The 26,509-nt window shown below is 41.6% G+C and overlaps 1 protein-coding gene across 1 annotated transcript in view; it reads left to right on the top strand.

Annotated features, from left to right (window-relative positions):
* ntng2b (netrin g2b) overlaps positions 1-26,509 on the top strand; it is a 72,617-nt gene that overhangs the window by 7,252 nt on the left and 38,856 nt on the right. The window contains 1 exon segment of the mRNA XM_078271576.1: positions 7,135-7,778. Coding sequence (XP_078127702.1) covers positions 7,135-7,778 — 644 coding nt within the window.

Raw genomic sequence — 26,509 nt, 5'->3', positions numbered from 1 at the left:
TATCACCTCTACTCTAGCTAATCCTAATGGCCTCGGAGAGGTCAGAGCAGACTGATGAACAGCAACATGCAGCTTTTTGACCCAACGCTCAACGCCAACAAAGACACAACAAGACCTAAAAAGAACATTGCACAAATTTTTGCTCCTAGTTTGTGGATTTGCCTGCACAAAAACACACTCTCTCTCAGAAACAAAAACGCCGTCACAAACACAATTCAGCAGCTAACCTGTATGGCGGCTGTGTTGTATCTAGGACAGTGTGACAGTGCGATCATTTTCAATAGGATTTGTACTGTAGGTCGAGGGTCATACCAGGAACAACCGCCTACTAATCCAGTCCCGTGTGTGTAAACGTGTGTCTGGACTGAGGTCAGGGGATGCACTAATAATGGAGGGAACAGAAACAGCGGGGCCGCTACAGTACAGAGTACATTTCGATTAACAGTAGCAAGTAAGAGTACCCTTCATCTAATTCTTATTACCTTTTCCGGTTGCGGTTATTTATGAGCATTGTTGATTATCATCCTAAATGCGTTTGCGCCGACAGCGATTTCTATCTGAGTCAGTGCAAGGGAGATAATTGGGTTATCAGATAGAGGACAATGCTACTATGTCGTTCCAGTGAGGAGAGAGATAGATTATCTGCAGGTTTCAGTATAGGGATACTGTTGTTTCACTGCTGTGTCTTCACATGCATTATGATCCTGTATAGTGTCTTTTGTGCCGTACAGCTTCCCTCAGCACCGTCTCAGCGTTTGCTTATGTTTGGAGTTTTCCCACTCTGCGTTGTCACCACAAATCAGATGATTTATAATCTTAGCCTCGCAGGATAGTAACTTTTGCTTTTGTTATTAGACCACTAGAGTGGGTTTGACTGACTGCTCACTTTCCCCTCGGCACAGTCCAATGACTTTATTCAAAAGGCAGAACTGCTGCTTCTTTGCAATAGATGTGGAAAAGTGAACGTCTGAAAAGAAGCGACGACACATGATCTGTGCTTGCACAGTACATCGATATTATGCTGTATTGCTTTCACGTTAGAACTTACATCATACAGTAGAAAGTGCTGTTTAAAATGATACCCCATCCACAGTCGTTTGAGTACTGAACAATCAGCCTTTGTAGGCTCACAAGGCTGCCGAAGAAAGTTTGGTCAGCTTGAATTAAATAAATTATAAATAAATTCACAGCTTGCATCTCAATCCAACCCAGTCTCACGGCAGTTCGTGTAAATGTCACGTTATTTTTAATCTATTGATTGTTCACGGGGACGTTTTTCTCATCTTTTACGTGGTGGCCAGCATGAAATACCTTACGGGGAAAGGACGCCTCACACGGCGGGAGAAGGCCAAAAAGGACGCCCCATATGCTGGGAGGCAGCCGCTGGGGACGCGAGTACGGGGAAAAGACGCTACGCCGGGAGACAGCCGAAAAGGACGCCTCACACGGCGGGAGACGGCCGCGCGACAATAACGGGATGGCGAAAGTTGGGTTTAGGAAAAAACACTACAGGGAAAGGGCGCCTCACACGCCGGGGGACGGCCACACGACAATAACGGGACGGTTGTGATTAGGAAGACTACGGGAAACAAAACGCCACACGCGGGACGCGATCCCCGCTCACCCGGGTGAAAGTCCTGTGTTGTTTGACCCATCCACCACCCCGGCCAACGTCCCTACATGGATTTTCAGCTTTTTATACTACTCCCTACCATTTTTGTGCTGTGACCACAAAATATGCTTCCCATTGAAATACATTACTTCACATTTTCGTGCTGGCCACCACGTAAAAATAGAGAAAAACGTCCCCGTGAACACGTATCAATAGATTAAAAATAACGTGACATTTACATGAACTGCCGTGAGACCGGGCTGCTCAATCGGCACGCATGACTCTGTCAAACTTTTCCATGTACTACATCAATCAAGGATCCAACTACAAACTATTTACAGCCACCTTTAAAGCCTTCAGTGTTTGATTCTTCGAAAGATAGATTTTTGTCATTATGCAGTCTAATTCTGCTGTGCTGAACTTAAAGCAGTTGAAGCATTATATTATATTTGTGTTACATCAATTTGTGTAATTCATGTGTCGGTGTAACTTCAGTATCTTCAGTCATAGCTATAATTTGATAAATGCTTAAGGAGGGGAGTTAATTTATTTGCGGGAGCTTTTGTAAAAAAAATGCGATAAAAGTTGCAATGTCTTTTGTTGTTTGTTGCAATGACGTTGCTGGAGACATTGAAAGTTTTTTTTGTATAGTTCTTTAAAAATAAAAATAAAAAGGAAACTTGTTTTGGGGAGAATAAAACTACTCTGGGCTCAGATTTCCTAGTAACCTTACCAAAAAGGCTCCAGATGCTGCAAATGTTGGTATAATATGAAAATGGCTGGTGGATTTAAGACAAAAAATAATAATTTATTGAATGAATCAAATATAAACATATGTGTCAGTGGCTTGTTGATCTTTACATTGTTAATTTTCTATCCTGGGCTGGGACACACATTCGGTTTGATAAAGTACTTATTGAACTTTAACTTATCATTGCACTTACAATAACGAGCGTAGAAGTCCTCAATTTAGGTCATTGTGTCATCTCATCTCCGGTTTTTCCTGCATCCACCGTGTGTGTGTGTGTGTGTGTGTGTGTGTGTGTGTGTGTGTGTGTGTGTGTGTGTGCGTCAGTAGCAGGGGGAACTGTATGAACAGCAGCCCCGCCCGCTGCTGACAGCCGACAGGATTGAAACAGCATCCGCTGACTTTAGAGTGATAAAACGTTACAGCGTACATTGATGTTAAAATCTATACAGTTTGGCAGGGCGGTCTGAAATGTTTTGCACGGTCTTTCGCTGTACGTTCTGTTGGTAAATGTGAGATGTTCGAGTCTCGTCTTCATATCGGAAACAAGCTCTCTCTCACTCCTGCTTGGTCAGTGGCACTCAGAGTCACATTATACTGACGTAGAGTCTGGCAGGTGGGACTGCTGGGATTGGTTGAAGTCGCGGGAACTGGTCAAATTTGCGGAAAAGTTGCGTTGATTGGTCAAAATTGCGAGTCGCACCAAAGTCACGGTGAGTGAATTTGCGTGAATTGGCACGATCGCGACATCGCGACATGTCATGACTTACTCTAATCAGAGTAAGGATGAATCCGCTTAAAACATTTCATTCTATATTTGATTGTGATTTTCGCCCATTAAGACGTGTCTTTCTGTAAAAAACTAAAAACATCTGATAAAAGTAAAATAAATAATAAAAATAAAACATTTAAAGTTTAATGTTCGATATGGTTTAGAAATCTCTAGACGTCATCAAGGAAAAGGCACATTAATCAAGTGTATTATCAGGGTATGTATTTATATTAAACTACTAAATATCAAACTTGGGAATTAAGAGAAAGATAATGTCTTAGGACTTTAAAATGCTGTTAAATTGTTGAGAGCTCTGGAGGTCTCTTACACTGATTAGGACAGAACTGGTCATGTTGAATAATATGCAATGTAATTCAGAATCCACTTTTAAAGGTGGTACACAAAATTTCTTTCCCACTCTTTTTTCCATTTTTTGGCCAATTTCCCAGTATTTATTTCCTTTTTATTGTTCTCTATTTATATATCATTAAAATATTAGATGTTGTTGTTTATTAGAGCGGGGCGATATGACGATATATATATGGACAAAACGATATAAAAATGTCTACCATATATATTTTTCTATATTGTTTCTTTTCAAATAAGTAAAATGAAAGGAGCAGATGTAAGGTAAATTCTCGTCTCTGATTGGCTGTTTGTGCTCTGTGCGTACATGTGATCAATTATGTGATGATTTGAGAGCTGCTCTTAAAGCTATAGTGCGTAGTTTCTGTCGCACCCATGAGGAATTCTAAGTAACGACAACAAAACTGTCGGCGCATCCACATGATACAAGCCTTCCGTGATCGTGCAGCACCCCCACCAGCCCTCCTCCACGCAGTTGCTAGTAGCCAAGGAGGACACGGAGGATTAAAAAAACATGATGGACTCTTCAGAAGAGGTCATTATCTTCACTCGAGTTTCTGTGCGGGAAAGTCACCCGACGACACAATCTTCTGAACATAGTCATACAGAGAGTGTGGTGGAGCTGACAGTCTTAATTAGCTTTGTAGCAACTCATTTGGCAACGGCTTGAATGTAACAGACATTTATTAATATCAAAAAGTTACGCACTACTGTAAAGCTTTAAAGGTTACTATTACTCTTTGCTGTAAGTAGGAGTGAGTCGCTTTAGAAATGTGTCCTTTTATTCACTATTCTATTCCTAGGTTGGCTGTTTCGAGCATTATTGAGTGTAATCCGTAAAAAAGCCCAATCACTCAAAGTCAGTGACACACCAAACTGACTACAAGGTTAAAAACATTCATTCTAAAGTTTTATTATTTGAATAGAGAAAAATATGAAACTGGTCTGTAAACAGTATGAATTGCAAACAAGCTAGTTATTCTTTTGTTTGTCACATGTAGGTCAAATGTTAAAGCTGCAAATATTTGACGTCACTGGGGCTTTGTCTGCTTTGCCTCTTACTACTGCCTGTCATTTGTTCTTTGTCATATATTTAAATATCTAAAACAAATTATTGAAGTAAATCTGCTTTATTCTGTAGTTGTTACCAAACACAATTTCAAGATGAGCTGGTCACAGTCTTAGACACTACAATTAGAAGTTGTAATAACACCAGCAGCAAAAATAATAAAAGGAACAAAACAAAGAAGGGGAGGAGGTGGAAGAAAAAAGGCTATTTTAAGACATACTCTGCACTCCACCAAGAGCATGTTAAGAATGCAGTAACATTTAAGAAGACTATTGAATTCCCAATAAATAAAAAAAGTATAACATCAACTTCAACATTTTAGTTGGTTAGTGTAAAACAGGAGACAACGAGTTGAGTGGAAACTTTACAGGCATCAGCAGCTAATTGTTAACCTAAATATGATGGATTGTATTTAAAGCAGAAATTTGTTTGTTTGTTTTTTATTTAATAAATCAGTCAATAACACAACTGTGTAATGGCAATGATGAAAATGACAGCTTTGGGGCTTGGATTTTTCGAGCAACGCTACAAATGTGAAGTATAATGAAACAAGCCAGTGGCTGTGTGTGATAAAGTGAATATTTGGACAAATGATACAAATAATGACCCATTTGATACAATTAACGACTGACAAAAAAATAACACCTTATAGTCTAATTAACACATCCTGGGGGCACGAAAAGTCTTATGAATGTGACACAATCTAAACAGCTGCGTTTCGCAAATTAATGACTGTGAGGATCTCTGGGATTTCTTTGAGTAAATATTTGACTTCTGTGGCGATGTGGATGTCAGACAACTGGCTTACAACAGTAAGCTCCATCAATTTTACTGAACTGAAATGTCTGCAAATGTCTCAATATGACAAACCAGCAACTGAGGAATTAGGGATTCTGGGGAAACTTCTCAGGAAAGGATTTACAATTTCACAAAGTTTGGTGAAAACTCAATAAAGGTCATGGGAGGTACGGGACCTGACATTTTTTGTAACATGGAAATGTAGGAATCCGAATGACCTGATAATAAATGTGTCTCAGTAGAAAAAGGACAATGAGAGGCCTGAGTTCTCCGAACAGAGAGTGAAAGGCATTTCTTAGTGCAGGTAGAAAGAGGCTCTGTGTGAGGAGTGTGAGTAATCCCTTTGACTTCTCAGTTCTGTAGAGGGGCCACGGCTTGAAAGTCTTGGCATCACTAGAAGAGGAGGATCAATTCTCTGGAGTTAAAAGTGCAGTAGCACTCTGCTGGCTATGCAAATACAGTGATGATGCACAATCCTCTTGACCTTCACACTTCCTGTTGTGTTGTTTGGCAAATTTACTTTTAAGCTCTCTGTCCCTCAGTGCCTTGGCGAGGAGCTGAAGGCACTCCTCATTTAGATCACATGAGGGGAACATCTATACTTTACCTGGAAGATTGGGAGGAGAAATTGTAATTATTTTGCTTAAGATGCAGTACATTTCAGTTGCCTAAACTGTAGTCTATATCCACGACGTTACACTCAGGGATAGCTCTCGTTCTACCGGAAATTCCGCCGGATGTCACTCTTTTCGGATGTCCCGTTGCCTTCCGCTTTCTTCGTGTTGTAATTTTAAACTCCGGTTGATTCATGAGGACTATGGTTAACTGCTCCTCAGATCTCTGCAGGGTAAATCCAGACAGCTAGCTAGACTGTCCCATCTGAGTTTTCTGTTGTACAACTAAGTCAACCTTTGAATTTACACATGTTCCACCATCCCGGATTGCTGTGTGGACTTGCCAGACCATCCTCCGCAGTGCTGTGGCGGAGGGTCTGGCAATGTGAGACTACCTAAACTGCAAATAGAGCTAAATATTTTTCTGCAAGACATTTTGTTTTCTTATGAATTGAGACTTTTTTTTTTAAGCTTCAATTACATTTAGAGAAAGTCTGTGTAAAACTGGATTACCAAATGGGCAAAGCAGGCAACTGCCTCAGGGACCCCAAAGGCTCCATGTTCACTGTGTGGCAATTAATTTGTAGTAATTTGATTAATTGCAATTTTTCAGTGGGGAAGTATGCACCATCAAAGCACATTATAAACTGAAATAATAAAAGCATGAACACCCTTGTTATACCAGTTGATCTATTTTCTTTATATAACACTATGTTTGCTAAAATTACCACTAACAACCACAACAAGCAAAACTGTGGCCAGTTAATCTTCTGGAATTTGTTGGTTTCTGGGGTTCTGGGCAAAATATACAATATATGAAACTGCCCTGTGTATTCTGCTGTGTGCTCTGTACCTGATGGGTACTTAAAGGCAACACAACACATACACAATGTACAAAGAGTGGGAAAATTAGGAGTTGAGGCCCAAGACTTAACTTTGCCCAAGGGCCTCTTAGTAGGTTAATCCGTCACTGAGTCTGTGGCTTGTTCAGATGCTTGTTTTTTGACAAATAGACTAATTTGATATTTCAAAATGTTCAAATGTTATTCTGTATATTATTTTATATACAGTATTCTTATCTAGAGGCTGCTATCATTAGATTAATTCTCAAACCCTGACTGACGTATTATTGCTCTGTCTTCATCTCTCTTTTAGGAGAACCCATACCTGTGCAGTGATGAGTGTGATGCCTCAAACCCAGACTTGGCCCATCCTCCTCAGCTGATGCAGGACAAAGAACGCACAGGTCTCCTCACCTATTGGCAGACAGTTACATGGAGACGCCACCCAGAGCCCCTGCTGGCCAACATCACCATGTCCTGGAACAAGAGTCTGGAGCTCACAGACGACATCCTGATCACCTTTGAGTACGGCCGTCCTACTATCATGGTACTGGATAAGTCCATGGACCACGGACGCTCCTGGCAGCCCTACCAGTTCTACGCTGACGACTGCATGGACGCCTTCAAAATGCCACCTAAACGTGTGAGTGACCTCTCACCCACCAACGTCACGCGGGTCATCTGCACCGAGCAGTACTCGCGCTGGGTCGGCTCCAAGAGCGACAAGAATGTGAAGTTCGAGGTGCGTGCGCGCTTTGCTGTGTTTGCAGGACCACGGCTACAGAACATGGACAACCTGTACACTCGCATGGAAAGTATGAAGGGATTGAGGGACTTCTTCACCTTCACCAACCTTAGGATGAGGCTTCTCAGGCCCGCTCTCGGAGGCACGTATGTCCAGAGAGACAACCTGCTCAAGTACTTCTATGCCATCTCCAACATCGAGGTACCTGCCAGGTGAGGGTCAATGTTGACTTGATTAGGGATGCATATGTACACTCCTTTTAACATAACAGAATTCACTTGGAGCAAAATGATTCATTACAATACGATCTAAAACAGGATTTTTGTTTACAGTTTGAAATAATTATTACCAAACATTTACAAAAGGAGCTAATGAGAGCTATGTTATTCCGTTCAATGACAATTATGTTGTGTGAAAATCTCACTGCAGCTTTAAGGGTTTGGTAACCAAAGATAGTCTGACAGTGTCAGAAATTTAGGACCAATTCTCCCAATGTTACTGCTGCTACGACCCATGTCTACAACCCAACCAATCAGAATACGGTGTGAAATGATTCAGAATACACTGGCTGGCAAACCATTATGTAAGTGCCCTTTTTAATAATGTTTAAGAAAAACAAACACACACACACACACAAAATGACAAATATACAAACAATACAGCCAAAACAAAAAAAAAGTCTGTGGAAGCTACATTTTCAGAACATAAAAGCAGCGCAGAAGTGATGACGTGCCTCTGCTCTCAAATACCTTTTTCTATTGACGTCGTAGCGCTACGATTCAGCACACATTCATTGCACATGCCTCTAATGTGTGACATTGACATCCGATTGATATCATACAGTTGGACACAGACACATCTCGCAGTGTGACAAAGTGTCAGTCAAGTAAAACGTTCCCCAATTTAAGGCTTATTCTGGGGCAAAAGTTAAAGGGATTTCACAGGGAAGTAGATTCAGTAAAAACTATTTACAGTTTCCAAGTGTCTTTCCAGAGCTTTGAGAGGCACAAACAAAATTCCATTGTATTGGGACAGCAGCAGAAATCTCACCGATGAATATATGAAAACATCAGCAGATGAAACTGAAACTATCTGTAGGCTAACAGTTAGTACCACTAGGTATAAAAGGAAATTGTTTGAACTGACCCTTTAAACATCTGAAATAATGCCTATTTACACAAAATACTACCAGTTTTATCACATTGCCAAGAATTATTCATGTGTTCATCTGCTGAAATTACACCAGCTAAAACAAATCGATAACAAAAGATACATTTAGCAGATTTGAATCATAAAACAACCTCCATGTTGTTGAATGTCATGTAGAGAAAAAACACCTGGTGATGAACAAACCCTCTGGTCTGACACGCAGGCACACACTCTCACACACAGCCTCTCTGATCTGAGGGCGTTGAAAATGACCCTCTCTCTCCCGACATGAATCCTGGTCTGCCTGTCACTGGTGAGGACAATGATTAATGACAGAAACATAAGGCCTCTGTGGTCCAACGTAAACCGCCATCCACATTCTGCAAGCGGAGCCGGGAACCCTTACATGGCAACTTTGTGACAGTGAAGGATGCTCAGGCCGTCACCGCCTGCTTAGCATCAACACGCCATCTCTCCTACCTTTCAGAATTATCATTCCAATCAATACGGGAGGCTGACATTTGAATGGTATTTAACATCCGCATTGGGATGGCCTGGAATGGGAGGAAAGAGGTGTGAATTTGTGTGTGTGTGTGTGTGTGTGTGTTTGTGTGATAGGGGTGGTGGGTGAGAAGGGGAAAGTGAAAATGAGCGACCGTTTCAGACGGGCGTTGGCTGATGTTAGTGTTTTGTGTGTGTATGTGCGTGTGGACTCAAGGTAAGGGGGTTGTTTGATGAAGTCCTGAGTGAATGCTGACACAGCACGCAAACACGCATACGCGCGCGCACACACACACACACACACACACACACACACACAAACAGCCCTCTGGCACTGCGGAAAGGGCCTGCAGGTATTGATCACAGCCACTTTTCAGGCTCAGCACAGCATGAGAGAGGGAGAGCTCGGCTCAATACCCTGGGGGTGAAACAGTCCATCACCACGCCAGAACCTCCACTACAACTAGCACATTTAATTATCAACCATGCCTGTTTTGAAAAATTTGTTTTTTTATTTAGTAGTCCACAAGCGCACCACTTCTAAGAATTTACCATCCGTCTCGAATTCCCTGCTGCGCTGCTTCGCTTGAAACACCCCCCTACACTGTAAAAATATCTCTTCATATTTACACTTCCAGAAAACTTTCTTAATTTCTCTCCTCATCCAGAGAGCGGGGCTGATGGCAGCTGGAGATAGTGTCAGTATGTGCTGGATCTGGTAACAGAGGACCCAAATTTAGCCCCGTGGAGATGACTGAGGCCAGTCCGTCTTCCGCCCCGGCCACCCACACCTCCCGTAACATAATCACTAATCAATAAGTTATTCTGGGCAGCCAGCAGGAGTATTAGGTGATAGTGGTGGGGGGTCTTCAACAGTACAGTACAATCAAGAGTGTCTGATGCTTACGGCTGGGAAATTGATTTTGGGGAGTGAGACGATTAGTCAATGTTCCCTGGACAAAAGGCTAAGCTATTTCATCTCATCTCATCTGGCCTTAGTAACATATTGGGATTTCCAATGCTTAAAATTTGAATAATGAATATTCCACTCTGATGGTGCTCTGGTGGGGACGGCGCACTGAAATAGGTTTTATATGATCAAGACCGAATGGCAGTGGACCGCAGGTCGCCACAGTAATGAGATACGCTGGTGTTATCGATGGAGAGAGGGTTGTAGTCACTTCCTGGCCGTATTGTATGTCCCCAAGCCTCTAGCTGTGGCTCTCTGGCTGATCCCTGTTAAAAGTAATTATTATTAGTTAACTCTTCTTAATGACCCGAGTTGAGCCTGGATGTAGACAGCAAAACAAGCCCTTTTCCCATCAATCATGACAAAGTTATCTCTATGGGGCGTGTCTCTTTTATCTGACGATGCATTGTCAGAGTGACTGGCCTGGCTTTAAAGAGCTGGCGCAGGTATGTGGGAAGGAAGGTACTCAGAGGTAAATAGTGCTGCTTTATCAATAAATACGTAACCTGATAGGCCATTAAAGGAGAATTCCGGCCAATTTTTACGTTAATAATGATCGCTATAGCTACGCGAGTACTTTCGATAGAAAAAATCCCGACCCGAATCAGTGCAGGCAACCTGGAGAAGCTGCAGCTACATGTTCAAGCGTCCCCTGAGCTAAAACGGCAGTTGTCGGGGCAAGTTTTAGAGTGCCTTTGTGCCTCTTAACAGACACAAAATGCAATTAATATGTCTGTGCCACATGAACAGGGCCCTTACGTGTCAACAAGATGCGTTTTCAACTCAGACATTGTTTAAATTCACCTACCCTGGTCCCTATCTCGATCCTGCCGGTAGCTAGCTTGCCCTGCTAGCTGATAGCCATTAGCCGTTAGCTGCTAGCTGCCCTCCGGTGAGTGTATTCAGCCAGGCTTCTGTGATATTCATCTCAATAAAAATCCCCCGAGCGCCCGATGGTCTGGTGGATGTCCTGCACAGGACAGATCATGCCTTTGCAGCAAAAAGTTTAGATTATTTCCCCCTCAAAAATAGGTAATTGAGCACTGTAGTGGTTATGACCATATCAGTGACTATGTAACTACATGGAAACAGGATAAACGTTGTCTGTGGCTTGCACAGTAATAGCGTTACTGAAGCTTAGCTGTAGCATCGCGCTGTCTCCTGGGAATTCAGTTGTAGCAGGAAAGCAGATCGGAGCGTAGTGTGTGAAGAGTGAAAAGCGGAGTAACGTAACTATGGAGAATATAGCAGATATACAACACACGGAAGAGCCTTTTGAGTTTGATGGTCGTCCTCATTTATTCGAACCCGAGTATACAGACGAAGAACTAGCCTCGCAAGAGTTGGAAAGAACGAGACAGAGGGGCAACAGGCAGATGAACTTGCTGCTCCAAGCGCAAGCTAAAGCTAGCCTTCAGTAACTAGAGGACATAGCAACACCACCGCCGCTCCGTGGATTTTTATTGGGATGATTATCACAGAAGCCTGGCTGAATACACTCACCGGAGGGCAGCTAACGGCTAACGGCTATCTGGCTGTACACACTAACCGGAGGGCAGCAAGCAGCTAACAGCTACTACCGCACTACTGTTTTTTTTAGGGGGGGAACACACTTCAAGACGTGACATGACCTGTCCTCTGGAGGACACGGCCACACCACCGCCGCTCCGTGGATTGTTATTGGGATGATTATCACAGAAGCCTGTCTTAATACACTCACTGGACGGCAGCTAGCAGCTAACGGCTATCAGCTAGCAGGGCAAGCTAGCTACCGGCAGGATCGAGACAGGGACCAGGGTAGGTGAATTTAAACAAAGTCTGAGTTGAAAACGCATCTTGTTGACACGTAAGGACCCTGTTCATGTAGCACAGACATATTAATTGCATTTTGTGTCTGTTAAGAGGCACAAAGGAAGCCAAGTTTGACAGGAGGGAGGTTGTAAATTTAGTAGGGCTGTCAAACGATTAATTTTTTCTTAAATCGCCGAATTTCTATAGTTAATCGCGATTAATCGCATGTTTTATCACATGATTAAAATTCTATTATTTTGCCTTTCCGAACAGTTTTTAAGTACATATTAACAATGGAAAGCAATTCTTACCAGTGTATCTTGATTGGGAATCAAATGAATGCAAAGAAAGTTAATTTATGAAGTTGAATTTAAGATTTGTATTTGTTTATTATTTATTTATTTATTTATTTACTGTAAACAAATGAATATGTGTGAATCTAGTCACACATTTGAATCTAGAGTCAAGTGTGCAGTAACTCCTAAATCATTTTGATTACTCACTGACGTCCAGTGATCACCGGTTAATGAGACAGCGTTTGCACTTTGCAGCAGTTCCAGTTGGGCTGCTTTCTCCATGTCGTACAGGCTGTGTATGCGTGAAACTACTGTCCCCCTCAACGGCAATGTATAAGATGGGTCAGAACATGCCAACCGTAGTACGTCTTTAAGACCCGAGTCTTCTACGATGCTGACAGGTCTGCAGTTCGTTGCCACCCATTTCGCAAGAGCTGTAGTAATTTTTGGGGATTTGGTTTCATCCACAGGTCGGCAACTAGTAGCACTCTCCAGTCACGTTAACTGTACTACTATGCTTAGCTCGTAGGTGGTAGCTCAAGCTTGACGTGCTTCGGTGGTATTTTAATTCGGCTTTACACAATGTGCATATGGCTTTCGACTTCTGAGCCGACCGGGAGTTTTGGAAAATAAAAAGCGCCATTCAGAATTGTGTTGCTGCGGTCTTTCTCCATCATGCCTAGGTTTGGGTACCGAAACCCGGTTCCACTATGGATCCGGTCTTACGCAAACGGTAGTATTCGGACCGGATTACAACGCAAATTTCGGTTCCGACTGAAATATTCTCTAGACTCTTTTTTCTTTCTCCCTTTTCTGCCGAGTGGTGCACGTGCCTGCTCGCGGTGTGAAGCGCGTGTCCACGCTATTCCCCCGACATGCACTCTATAATCACTGCTCATAGACGGCTTTTTGTACACGCTCTGAAGCGAACGTAAAAATATCACACTTTCTCTGTAGTCTACTGTTAGCTAGCTATCGTAAATGTAGGCTACTTTTAAAATGCCATATTTTCCCTCTGGGCTCACCAAAACGGACGTAAAGGCATATTAACCATTCACTGCACGTGATCACTAGTAAACATATTACACTTGCTCTGCTAGTCTATCGTTCAGGACAAGACCCTGTAGCCTGGTGGTGGGGGAGGCGGGACAGCCTCCCCAAATTGTCTGCCCTTTCAAACTCCTACCTGTGTGTACAGGCCTCTTGGACACCATCTGAGAGAGTTTTCTCCTGTGCAGGACATGCCATAGGTCAGGAGAGGTGTCTTATCTTGCCAGAAAAGGCAAATATGGTCGTTGTTTTGCAAAAGAACTGCTAAAGTTTGAAGCTGGTTGGCATACCAACTCAACATTTATTTTGTTGTTATTTGTTAATAGTGTAACTGTTATTTGTAAAATTATTGTAGTTATGTGACTTAGGTTTACTTATTATATATTTAAGTACTTTAACACGTTAATATATTGTTACATTTAAATAATTTTCAATGAAGAAAAAAACTCCATAAAAGAGCCTTTCTTTGATGTCATTTTTCAGTTTTTCCAAGAATCGGTTAGGAATCGGAATCGTTTTAAAAGTACCGGTTCGGCATTGGAATCGTAAAAATTCAAACGGTACCCAACCCTAATCATGCCTGCATCAGTAGGATGTGTTACGAGGAAGTATGGCAGCTTGATGATAAGTAAAGGTGCGGCAAAGGGTCAAAATAGTAGCCTGTTAGGCACGACGTGAAGCCGAGTGAAGTGTAAAATAAATTAATAAATGGCGGCATGCGATTAAAAAAGAAACTAACGCGTTATGCTCAGCCCTTAATCGTATTGCGATTAATGCGTTAATGCTGACAGCCCTAAAAATTTTGATTGGTGGACACGTTGAAAACACACAGCAAGCTGGATCTTGAGCAAGTTGTGAGACGGCAGCCAGAAGTGGAGCAAGGATTTTAAAGAGAGGAGGTCATACAGAGGGAAAGGAGGGAAAGTCAAATTAGAAAGAGTCGATATAATAATATTATATGATTCAGCATCACTCACTCTGTGTTGCAAAGTTCTCCCAAGGTTAACTGTAATGAGCTACAGTACTGACTACAATTTAAACTCTAAACCAAGGTTTTTTTGGTTTGAAAGCCTTGGGCTTCATGCTCATTTTACAGGGTATATTCAACCCATAGATGTGGCCATTTCCATATCACAGATGGGCCATGTAAAAGCCATCTCCAACCATCAAAAGATAGAGTAGCAAAGCCTCAACTCTATCATCATTTACATCAGTGAAATCTTATTCACCGGGAAGCTTTACTCATAAGCGGAGCTCTCAAATTCCCCCTCATTCATCGGACCTCCGTCTCCCCATCCCTGTTCCCTTTGTCCCATTTGTCAGCCGCCCTGCTGGACTGTGGTGTGGACTATTGTAGCCTGTAGTCTGCATTATGGATTAGACGTGGGGTCATGGATTGGGCCTTTTTAATGAAATAAGCAGCAGGTCGTACGGTGGGTCTTTATAATAGAATAAAGGAAAGGCTGGAAGCTCAGGAAGAGCCAACTAAGTGGATTAGGGCCAATACGGGGAGAGGGAGATGGAGCAGGATGAGGGGGAAGACTAAGTCTGCATCGTTTTTCTCTTCTGGCTGGTAATCGCTGCAGCATCAGGTCTTCTTCTCCCCGACTTCTCAATTTGATTTGATTGGCTGACGGGGGGGAAGAATGACATTTAAGAGAAGCCAAGTATGCAGTCCGAGTGTCTCTTACTCCCCGACGTCAGTCGGCTGCGCAAGCAAAGCATACATTATAGCACTGTTGGGGTTGATGATTTGAAATTCACACTTTGACTAATAATTGTGCACACAGAATTCATAGTATGTTAAATGTTATCAAAATATATTGAAAAAAAACAACCCACTAATGGCATTTGAGGCAAACCATATTTTTCAAATATCATTTTAAGGATTGAGTTTTTGAAAATTATCTTTTCCACTGGGCAAATGGTGAAGAAAGAGGAAACTTGTCTACCACAATTGGGAAACAATGATATAGCGAACCAGGGAAGCAACAAAATAGGGCCTGTATGGATTCATTTATACTGTACGTACAGTGGTGCTTGGAGCTAAATGCTAACATGCAGATGTTAAGGGACTGTTCGTTTTTTATTTAAGGGGCTACCAGAGGAGTTTGGGATCTTTAGTCAAAATAGACTTGACATTTTTCTGTGACCCTCCAAAATGATTGGGAAAAGAGGCATGACCCTCCCCAACAATTGATGCCTTCTGTACTGGTTTGCGCTTGGCAAAGATGTACAGATAGCCACTGTTTTTTTTTACAACCATGACATACATGACTTAACCTGTGCTTTCTCGTCTTACACATCACACTGGTCCATTCCATGAATACCCAACGGTCCCTAACCGGTCATTAAAATAACGATGGGAAGTCGCTGTGAACGTCTCTACAGCAGCACACAGCCCTGCCAACAGCTGCCGTCGGTAACCCGGCATCCTTCCTTCCGAAAATTCCGGGATGCAGTGCCAGTAGTACCGACAGCTGTATTTTTAGGAATGGGTGGATACCAAAAACAAATATTATTTATTTTTATGTTGGCGGTGAATGCCACAAGCCCATAGGCGATGGCGAGGAGGCAACCTATAAATGCTTGTATGAGTTTTTGAAGACGGTTTGCTATTGCAGCAGCACAAAGTCTGCAGAGCTGAAGCAACAGGGACACTGTCGCATTTCTAGCAAGTCTGTCTTCTCTCACTGTAAAAGTCATTGCATATGTATGAAAGAGAGGTAGAGGTGTGTACAAAGAGCCACAGAGAGCATTGTCTATTACAAATGTGTATTTTCCCCTCCCTTAACTTCTGCAATTTTTGTTGGGTCAGACCCATCTGCTAACGATGGGGGGGCCGAGACTGAGAGCTATATGGAAAAAGGAACATGAATTTCTGTATCAAATTTCATCACAATCTGTCACAAAAAGAGTTTTTGGATAATCCACCGTGTAGATATTTCAGTCTGGACCAAAGTAGTGGAACGACAGACCGTCCATGACACCCCTACAGCCGCTAGATTGGCTAAAAAGGTGGAAAGAGTATTAATAATATTACCATCACTACTACTATTACAACTACTACTACGAGCAGTACAAAACAATACAGTGATTTAGTTCTGTGGTATTTAACCCCTAATATACCTTTTTCACGGAAGACATGTTGACATGTCATAGTAGGAAAAGCACAGGTGTATTCAAAACCATTAATGATGGCTGCATTCCACTTAGGAGAGACCCTGGTATTGTTCATGCTGACTCACTGAAATAGCTCACTGGGACACTTGATGGAATTGAGCCATCGTTAAGGTTATCAAGTTCAGCTGTGCTTTTCAAAATGTCTGCTGTGAAAAAGGTCCATTACATTTGATAGGCCCAGTTTTGTCTAAAGACCTCATTATTTTCCATTCGTGAAAATTAGTTAAGAGCAGACGTGCCAGAAAACAAGCCGTATATATGCTAATGATATTCGGAGTGTTTTTACATGGCCATGTTGTTTCATGCCTGCTGGACTCATTTATCCGTCGTGTGTCTGTTTCTCCCAGTGCCATCCTGGCCCCCCGCTGACAGAGCTAATGTACTGAGAGGTCTAAGCTCTCCATCTCCTCACAGACTGAAACAGACTGGCACAGAATACTTTACTGGTGTTCATTAACATGTTGCAAAGAGTAGAGAAAGGACAGTTAAAGCAGAAGCATTTTCCACTTCTGTCATGTTTCTGTAGGTGTTCTTATTTGTCTGTAGTCATGTAATGAATTTTATCAAAACAATGATTTATTTCTGCATTTAGCAAAAAGAAGGAAAAAAAAGTATGAAAAAAAAAGAGCAAACATTCAAGAAAATATTTTAGTAGGTCTCTGGAATTGTTCTGTTGCACATTTCGGTGTGATTTTTACATGCTTTTTACACCTGGTATTATGTGATCATGCTGTACTTGCTCAACACACATCTATCAGATTGGCTCTTTTTCATTACACTGCTCATGTTTGTTTTGTGACTTGCTTGTGTGTGCAGACTGTCTAGAAATAAGATCATAATATGAGCCTGAAAAGTCTGATACTTGATTTTGAGAATATGACATCAAAGCCACCAGAAGTACAACATCAGGCCCCATTTACACCTGATATCAACATTGGATCTGTATCTGGACACAGAAACTGGCTTATGATCGACAGGGCTTTGGTATGATATCTTTGGTTCGCTTGCATCGATTTTTAAGCCTTACTCTAAAAAAATGTCCATTCTGAGTCTGACAATGAAGTTGAGTGCAATGCTAAATCAGTGGAGTACTCTTGTAACAGAACAGCGAGGAACAAAAGAGAAAACAGACCAGTTAAAATATAAGGCTAAACACTCCACTGATCCACAAAATTTGTAAATTGTAACAGTGTGAGAGATGGACTTATTAGACTCTGAATTATGGCCTGTTACAAAGGCTTATTGTTGTACTACAAGCATGAATGAGGATGACAGGGCAGAGAGTGAGGAATCTCTGTGGCCTCGAGGCTTGTCCATCATCTCCCCCGGAGAACAAGGAAGAACAGATGCTTCTCCTCCAGTCTCCCTCCAGTCTTTTTGTGTCTTGGTTATCCATGACTTTGACTTTGGAGACTGTCACCACTAGGGCTGAACGATTAATCACATTTGCAATAATATCGCGATATGTTAAAACGCAATTTCCTAATTGCAAAGGCTGCGATTTGGTCACATGACTCGCGAGAGCAAATCAGTGGCACGTTAACGCTACGCCGTACCTTCAGCTGATTTCTGTCATTCAAACAACTCTGAGTTGTAGTTTAAAACTTTTACACCCATTTTAATAAAATGAAGGGTTTTATTCGGGATCGAGTCCATACATGCAGTTAATGGATACAGGCACGCAGAACTGAAGGCTCGGTTAGCAACGATTAGCTCTGATTAGCAGTTAGTTCCAGTTAGCTCCGTTATAAAGATATGGAGTGGAGGAGCTGCCACTGAGAGGGGTAACAACCAGACTCTGATAAATGACGTTCGGGGAGCTTTCATAGCAGTGTGGCCGCGGCATTTCAACAGTTTTATTAGTACAGTTAATCCCACGGCAAGAACACCAGCAACTAATGTAACGATAGCCGCTCTGAGCAGATGCAATGTTGACGCCGTCATGCACACGGCACCCAACTTCACAAGGGGGAGGGGCTGAAGGCAGCTCCTCTCTGTGCGCTGTAAAAAAAAAAAAATACACCGTTGTGTGTATGTGTGTGTTTTTTTTTACTTAACTGTACAGTAAAGTTCAGAGACAGTGTTTAAAAAGTGCAATCCAGGTTTACATATATGTTTATTACAGTAAATAATAATTAAATAATTTAAATACTACTAAGTGTGGTAAAGCCCATTTGTTTTTATATTTCTGTATCAATGATTTATTGTTTGTCTTTGTTGAATAATACAGAAGACAAAGAGCTTAAAAAATAATCACATATTAAATCGCAATATTTGTGATATAAAAATCACAATTTGATTATTTTCAAAAATCGTTCAGCCCTAGTCACCACTATTTTTGAATTACACCAAATTTTCTTTTTGTGTCCTTTGCAGAGTGAAGGTGAGGGGACGATAGGTATAAGCCTGGATCAGGGGGAGAGGGAGAGAAATAAAAGAGGGAGGCAGATGATGGATTAACTCCTAGTTTCATGGGACTAGCTGGGGTGTGTGATTTTGTGATGAATGATGTGGTGTGTTGCTCTGTAAATATTATTCTCCAGTTCACACAGGCACCACAGAGGTGGTTGAAAACTTTCCCATCTATTCCGTTTCATGAGGAAACTGCTTTATACTTGCATACTGCCACCTTTTCCCTCATGAATGAAATATACGATTCGTGCTTGATGTGTGATGAGGTGTGTGTTCTCGCTGAAGACAGGCAACTTTCATGCGTGGTCCCACCCACCCTGTTCAGACTCCTCCCCTCTTAGCTCCTCTTCCTCCGAGGCAGCCGAGGCTCAGAAACAGATCACTTTTTAAATCATTCATGAACACTCCCCAGAAAAGAAAGGCATGCAGAAAGCTGAGGGACCGCAATGAGGAATGTGTCATTGTTCCTCTCATATGCGATGATTTATGACAGAATGGTTCTAACTGATTTGATAATCACAGTTTATTTCCCCTCAGAAAGGAAGAAAGTCAAAGTCAGCGATTTCGCCTGTTTTCCTTTCATTCCCCGTCTTTTGTTTAACAGATGAACGTCTTTTTTTTTCATCCCCTCCCTCTTCAATAGATTTTTCTTTTCTTCCTCCACCTTCCCACCCCTCCTCTTACTCATCCCATAAATATCCTTTTAAATTCACAAATATAATAACAAATACAACGAATTCTCCACACTAGCGCCTGCACTGTGCCTTACCCAGCATCTGGTGAGAGGGGAATCTCTTGATACCGCAAGCGTGCTTTAAAGCTGAAAAGCATGCTGGGAATTGTAAGTGGGAGAACATGAGGTAGAGGGAGGGAGGGTGTCCTTGGAAAGACAGTTTGTTCTCAGTCAGCCACATTAATTAGCATAGCATTATTACAGGCATGGTGTGTTCAAAAACACACAGTCTTGACTGTGTCACTGTCATTACAAGCATGTAGATGGGCACGGATAAACAACTCATCAATATGAGAGATGGAAAATCAGTTTGTCAATAAGAAACACACCAGCTCATACTGAGATCAGTCAGTTTTTGTTGTCAGAGACTTTCACTTTTACCACAGTGTTGTCCCATGGTGGGCAGTAGAGGGACGGGAGTCTGCAAGTTTTCAGTCCAGCTTAACAAGACAGCGGGTGAACATTGTTTAGTTTAGAAACACTTTCAAATAAGACACAAAATCGTTGTAACTAATGTTACATGTTACACGTAATGAGTTTGGAACAAAACAAACTGTCAAAAAAATGAATAACTTAAAAGTAGATAACAACTTTCAAAAGGACTACATAGTTGATAATTATCACTTGAGGACTGACTGAAATGCACTACGGTACTGTAATTGACTTTCTCTTAACTCAAGGAAGTGCAAAAACGTGCTTGTTCCGGAGCTTTTGATTGTATCACAAGGTCTTCATCAGTGGGTGGAGTTTGCTCTCTTCTTATTAAACTTCTCGTTATGGCGGTCGTAAAAAGTTGAGCTTCATCTGCTGATGAAGACTGTGTGGTGTAGTCGAAAGCCCTGTAATAAGCGAGCAAGGGGAGCTTGGGTTGAGATTGTTTTGTTAGTTTCTGGTTTTACAAGCTCAAGAATGAAACCAGTACGATAATGATTAGTTTCTGTGGATCTACTTGCTGACTATCTTTCTCTATTAATCATTATTAGCCCTTAATTCTAAGTTGCAAATAACCAATAAGTAATCATTACTTCCTCATTATGTACATTTAAGATGCTACTGTTGTGGCTAGGCATGGGCCAGTTACCGGTTTCAAGGTATACTGCGGTTTGAAAAAGTCAAGGTTTCAAAACCATAAGATGTTTTTTTATGAGTGGTCAAAGACAGAAAGTTTAGTAATCCGTCTCCCTGCCAGTGTGCAGTGGGTTTAAAAATAAAAGACATTGTGTTAAAAGGGGGGGGAAAAAAGTTCTTTTTTTACCCAGACATTTTTTATTTTTTTTTTTTAAACATTTTAAAGCTGTTTGTGGCTAGTTGTGGCCCCCAGTAAACTGATCCAACACCATGACAACCTTAGCTAAGTTACTTTGTTACCTTATTGAATTTTTTTTTAATGAAGCAGCAATCTAATACTAAATCTCTAATAAAAAGCTTTTCTTCGATTAGATTTAAACCTTCCACAACAGTGTAGTTGGCAGGAACCTAAATGCTAAAATAAAAATGCTTATTACGACAACCGTAAAAAGACTGGGACAAACTACTACTGCTTTGTGTTGTATTTACATTATATTATATTATTATATTTACATTTAATTAGTCGATAGACAACTGTTGTGGTTATATAATCATATTTTTTTCTGAGCAAAAACGCCAAACATTTCCTTGTTCCATCTTCTCAATTGTGAGGATTTGCTTAGTCTTATGTGATAGTAAACTGGTTTGATCAGTATTTTTTACTTCTTTTTGACATTTTAAAGATTAAACAATTCATTGATGAATCGAGAAAATAATAACCAGGGGTCTCATTTATAACCGTGGCGTACGTACAAAACGGGGCGTATGCCACTTCCCACGCAGAGGTTGTGATTTATAAAAAACTAACTTGACGGGAGAATGTGCGGTCCTCCACGCAAACTCTGACCCATGCGTACGCACATTTTGAAAAAATGGGAATTGGCGACGCAGAAAGTACATGTTGGAATAACGATTACTCATAATATTGATAAGTATTGATGCCTCATGCACATTTTGTCACTCCATATCATCCAAGTTATCATGAAGATTAAATCCAGCAGTGTTATTTGAGCTTGTACTGAGTGATACTTGTTCCATAAAATCCAACTCAAATCTTAAATAAAAATGCGTTCTTAATATTTAATCGCGCTGTCTCACCGTCACATTGTCCGCTACGGAGCGCAGGAGGAGGAGATAGCCCGACTGCATGGAATACAGGATAACATCAAATACCCTAGCATTAGATAACGGCAGAACACAGTGTAAATAACTAAATATCTGTCTTTAATACTGTGCATATATCATCTAATGTCAAAGTCTGGAAATACAGCTGTTAAGCTCTCGCGCAATCGTTACACTTAATGTCCTCATTATCGGTTGGAACTTTAATATTGTTCGTGACGAAACCTGCAGGAAGAAACGTGTGTTTTCCTATTAGGCTTTCGTCTTCAAATTGTATCTCAGGGTGGGGGATACCACTAGTTGATGCTGTGATTTTGGCAAGGTGTTAACAATCACAAATTGTTGTAAACATATAAATACTGCGGTGACCCCTGTGCGTAATGCTGCATGATGGCACTTGCTGGAGGACTACGGCAATGGAAGAATCAGGAGAGAAAAAGACTTCAGGGACCATGACGAAGACTGGCTAATATGCCGATTTAAATCCCCTAAAGCTGTGCTGTTGGATCTATGTACTGAATTGGGTCCAGTAGAGAGGGCAACGCACCAGAACCGTGCCATCCCGGTCCAAATACAGGTCCTCGCCACTCTGGGGGCAACCGGCTGTTTCCAGAGGGCCTGGATAGGGAAACCTATGGATCAGGTTTCCCTACACTGTGCGAGAACAGGCCGAAATTATAATTCAATTTGCAGCAATTCCCGAGCGTCTGAGAAGTTTTTTGCTTTTTCCCCGCCAGTCATTATGATTCAGCGTAATGAAAAAATAACTGCCAGGGTCACCAACATACTGATCAGCATTCATGATGTGCTTTGCACTGACTATTTATGGTTAAAAATGGGTGTGTGCAGGGCGGGAGAAGAGGCTGATTCGCGTACGCACACTTGTAGGTAATCTGTGATTTGTAAAGGGAACGTTGCTTACAGGTGTACGTACGCACGGTTTTATAAATCTGAATTTTTTTTTTGGCGTATGCCATTTTTGGCTTTTGGGCGTACGTACACTTTTAGTAAGGATCCTATGCACAGTTTTATAAATGAGACCCCAGATTAGTAGATAATGAAAATAATCAGTTGGGGTGGCAGCCATAATTTGATTTTCAATCATGGGGTCAACTTGACACTGCATCACTATTACCATTCTCATGCATTTGAACTGAAGTGTAACTGATCAGTGAATTGCTGTATTAGCTCAGCTCTTGGCCCCAAATGGCACGTTTGAAGACTTCATTACCCATCAGTTCATATGCTGGCCACTAACCACATTTTTGAAAAAAATATTTGTCCTTCAGTAATTACAGCTTCATATTAAATCTGCACAAACCAGAGGTCATTTAATTAATTACTAAATAATGCTGGGCTTTTGCTACACAATACTGAAATTACTTGTTCAGTTCAGATATTAATCAAATTTCTAAAACATTTCACTACAAGTAATTCATTTATATAGAGATTTTAAGCAAAATATTATTATTACTGAATAAGCGAAAGTTTCTGCTACAGCTCAGAGCACTGGTAAACATTGTCCTCTCCTTTTTTTGCACAAAGACCCTCAAGTTTTAGTCCTTGTACTAATTGTCTTGCTAACTGCACTGGTGTGTTTTGAAGCTCTCCTTTCCTCCTTCCCCCTTCTCCTCCTCACCTCCTCTGGCCCGCGGCTCGGGCGACTCTCTTCTCTCTATGACTAATGATGTTCTTTCAGTCTCAAGGTTTTAGCAGGATAATTATATTAACCCCTGTCCTCTGGCTGATCCCAGCTCAGCTTATCTTCCCCAGGCATCCTTCCCTCCATGGTCTCACCGGAATTAGACACTAATACACACATGGCTATACAGGAACGAACGTTATGTGGTTGTATGTGTGTTTTGTGTATGTATGTGTGTGTGTGTGTGTGTGTGTGTGTGTCTTGGTGACTTTTAGGAGACTTTTTGCAAATCAGTTCATTTAAATGAGAGGACATGCGGCTAACACAACGAGAGAAAGTATGTAAAGTAATTGTGTTTGTGTGGAAAATTAGGTACATGGGTGAAGATGGGTGAGGGCCTGCAGGTTCGGGTTTGTGTGTGTTGGCGCGCTAATTTATAACATGTCTTCACACAGAGGTTCAAAAGTGTGTGTCTAAAGTTTGTGTGGCAGGCATATTGTCTCAGAGAGACGTTTTTCATTCTGATATACACACACAACAGACAAAGATCCATATCGCCCCTGGGGGTCTGAAGACTCTGTGAGGGACTGCACTACAGGAAGAACCTCCCACCAAACCCCATATTGTCCCGGAGTTTCTGTCTCTTCATCACTTTTTCATTACTCCCATTGCCTTCCAAATCCCTTGACTTCTTCTTCCTCGTTCATATCTTAAATAAGAGGATGTATAATAACGCTCCCCCCCTCCAACTCATGCCCAATTTCCTCTCTCCCCAGGTGTTACTCTTTGCTGTAGTGTTCATTAAAACACATAAAGCAGCAGTAAGGACTCTGCAGGGAGGTTACACTCTAATATCCAGCGCTGTTACACAGTGATCTCAGGACGATCGGAGCCGGCTGGAGCGAGGGCAAACTGTCTTTAGTGGAAGAAGCCTTAAGATGCAGTGACATGGCTGCTTCAGCAAGAACGGTGTCAGCCATTCTGCATCATTCATGCTGCATCATGCTGCATGAATATAACAATGCTGCCGTGCAGTCTTAAATTACCACCCGCCAAGTGCCAAATGCCAGTAAAATGTGTCTTGTGTGGATGAATTAATAAGGGTCACCCACCACAGCTGTCAGTCAGTTTTGACAGTGCATCTATTCATAGGTGAAAATAATATTCTGCATATGTTATTTATAGGACACTAACTTCTTATTAGTGTCATGTCGAGACAAGTAGAGATAACTAGGTGAAATTGCTGATGTGGGGCTTTTACACAGTATTTCACTTCTGTCTGTATACTAAGCAGAGGTCCATGAGATTGAAAGCTTATCAGATACCAAAACATTGCACATTTATAATACTCAGACAAATTTTTACAACTCTAGAAAGTTATATCATAGCAATTATTTAAACTTTCGTTGTGACAGTCACAAAGTAAACAGTGGAAATATCTATCAGGAATGTGTGCGCTTGCACGTATTTGATTGGCCAGCATCTTGCTGGATGATGTCACTGACACAATTGTGTTTTTTTGCAGTGAATAAACAATCTGTGTTTTTACTTACTGATATAATTAGGAACCCCCAAATTTAATTCATTTTCAGTACGAGACAGATGAAGAGTAACTAATCTTACAGGAAACCATATCACTGAGCAACTTCTTTAAACAAGGGTTACACCAATTGTTTAAGTGAGCGAGAAAGTTATTTAAAAATTGTGTCTTATCCTCATACACAAGTATCACTGGAAACTCACTGAAAGCTGCATATTAATTACCCCTGCATTTTGAAAGGCCAGCAAAAACAGTACGTTTTACACAGCTGGCATGTAACCCACACCTGAACTGTTCCAGTATCTCTCTCTCACAAGCACCAGCAGACGCACACACAGTCTCTGCTGTGCTCAAGAGAACGGTCCTCTGAGGTCTGGACTGGAGAACAGGATGTGCCCAGACTCCATTATTTAGATATTTGGTCCTGTGCATACAGTACATACTTCAGAGAGTAGGTAGCTAAAAGTGGGCCCAACTCTGCCTGCTGCTCTTTACATGACCACAACCAACCAATCAGAGAGAAACTCTCAGGACTGGGCATGCACGCAATAGTCATTTACTGTATCCTGTGTAAATAATTTACTGGTATGCTTAGTCACACACAATATCTCTCTCTCTCCATCCATCCCTCTATCTAGCGCATCACAAAAGACACACTTTTGAGAGCAAACTGTGCTAATATAATTAATCATCCCACATACACACCAGGGAAGTCACACATCCCCATACACTGCATAGTAGACGGACGGACGGACACACACACAAACACACACACACACACGGTGTGGATTGCAAAGACAATCAAGGTCATCCCTGCTCTCTGAATTATTTAAGATGCCTTTTTGCTAGACAATTTTACTTAAAAGCATCCAGTGAGTGACCCTCTGAACGTTGAACATAGTTATTGCATATATGTGTGTGTGTGTGTGTGTGTGTGTGTGTGTGTGTGTGTGTGTGTGTGTGTGTGTGTGTGTGTGTGTGTTGTGGAGACACCAAACACCCGTTGGCTGCCTTAGATGCTCCAGTAGATAAGTGTTTTCTCCCTCAGATGGCTTAGGGGATATGCTACAAAACAATGATAGAACTAGAAAGAGAGGGAGAGTGAATGACATGAAAGGCAGAAAATGTATCCAACATTTGTGGTGTTTTGCAGTCAACGACTTTCATTAGATAATGACAGATAATGGGTGGAATGATTGGTTTAAAAAATGCCAACAGTTGTGTTATTAATGAGTGAAAGGGGTTGATAGTAATGTGTAAAAGAACAATTGTGGTTACGGAAAGAGGCGCGATGTAAGCCCTGCTTACCACATGATTGCAGGGGAGGTCAGTTATAGATTACCTGTTTAGTGTAGAGGAAGAGAGAAGGAGCACACATGTGAGAGAGATTGAGGATTGATGGTGGAGAGGGGGGGAGTGAGGTGAGAGGGAACGTTTGTAGAGACTCATGCTGCTCCGCTGCTACGGGAGGCTGCACTCGAGGAAA

Source organism: Sander vitreus, chromosome 16, assembly GCF_031162955.1.
Source record: "Sander vitreus isolate 19-12246 chromosome 16, sanVit1, whole genome shotgun sequence".
In the NCBI taxonomy this organism is placed as follows: domain Eukaryota; kingdom Metazoa; phylum Chordata; class Actinopteri; order Perciformes; family Percidae; genus Sander; species Sander vitreus.
Note: the sequence above shows the minus strand (reverse complement) of the source record. Positions and strands in the feature narration are given on the sequence as shown.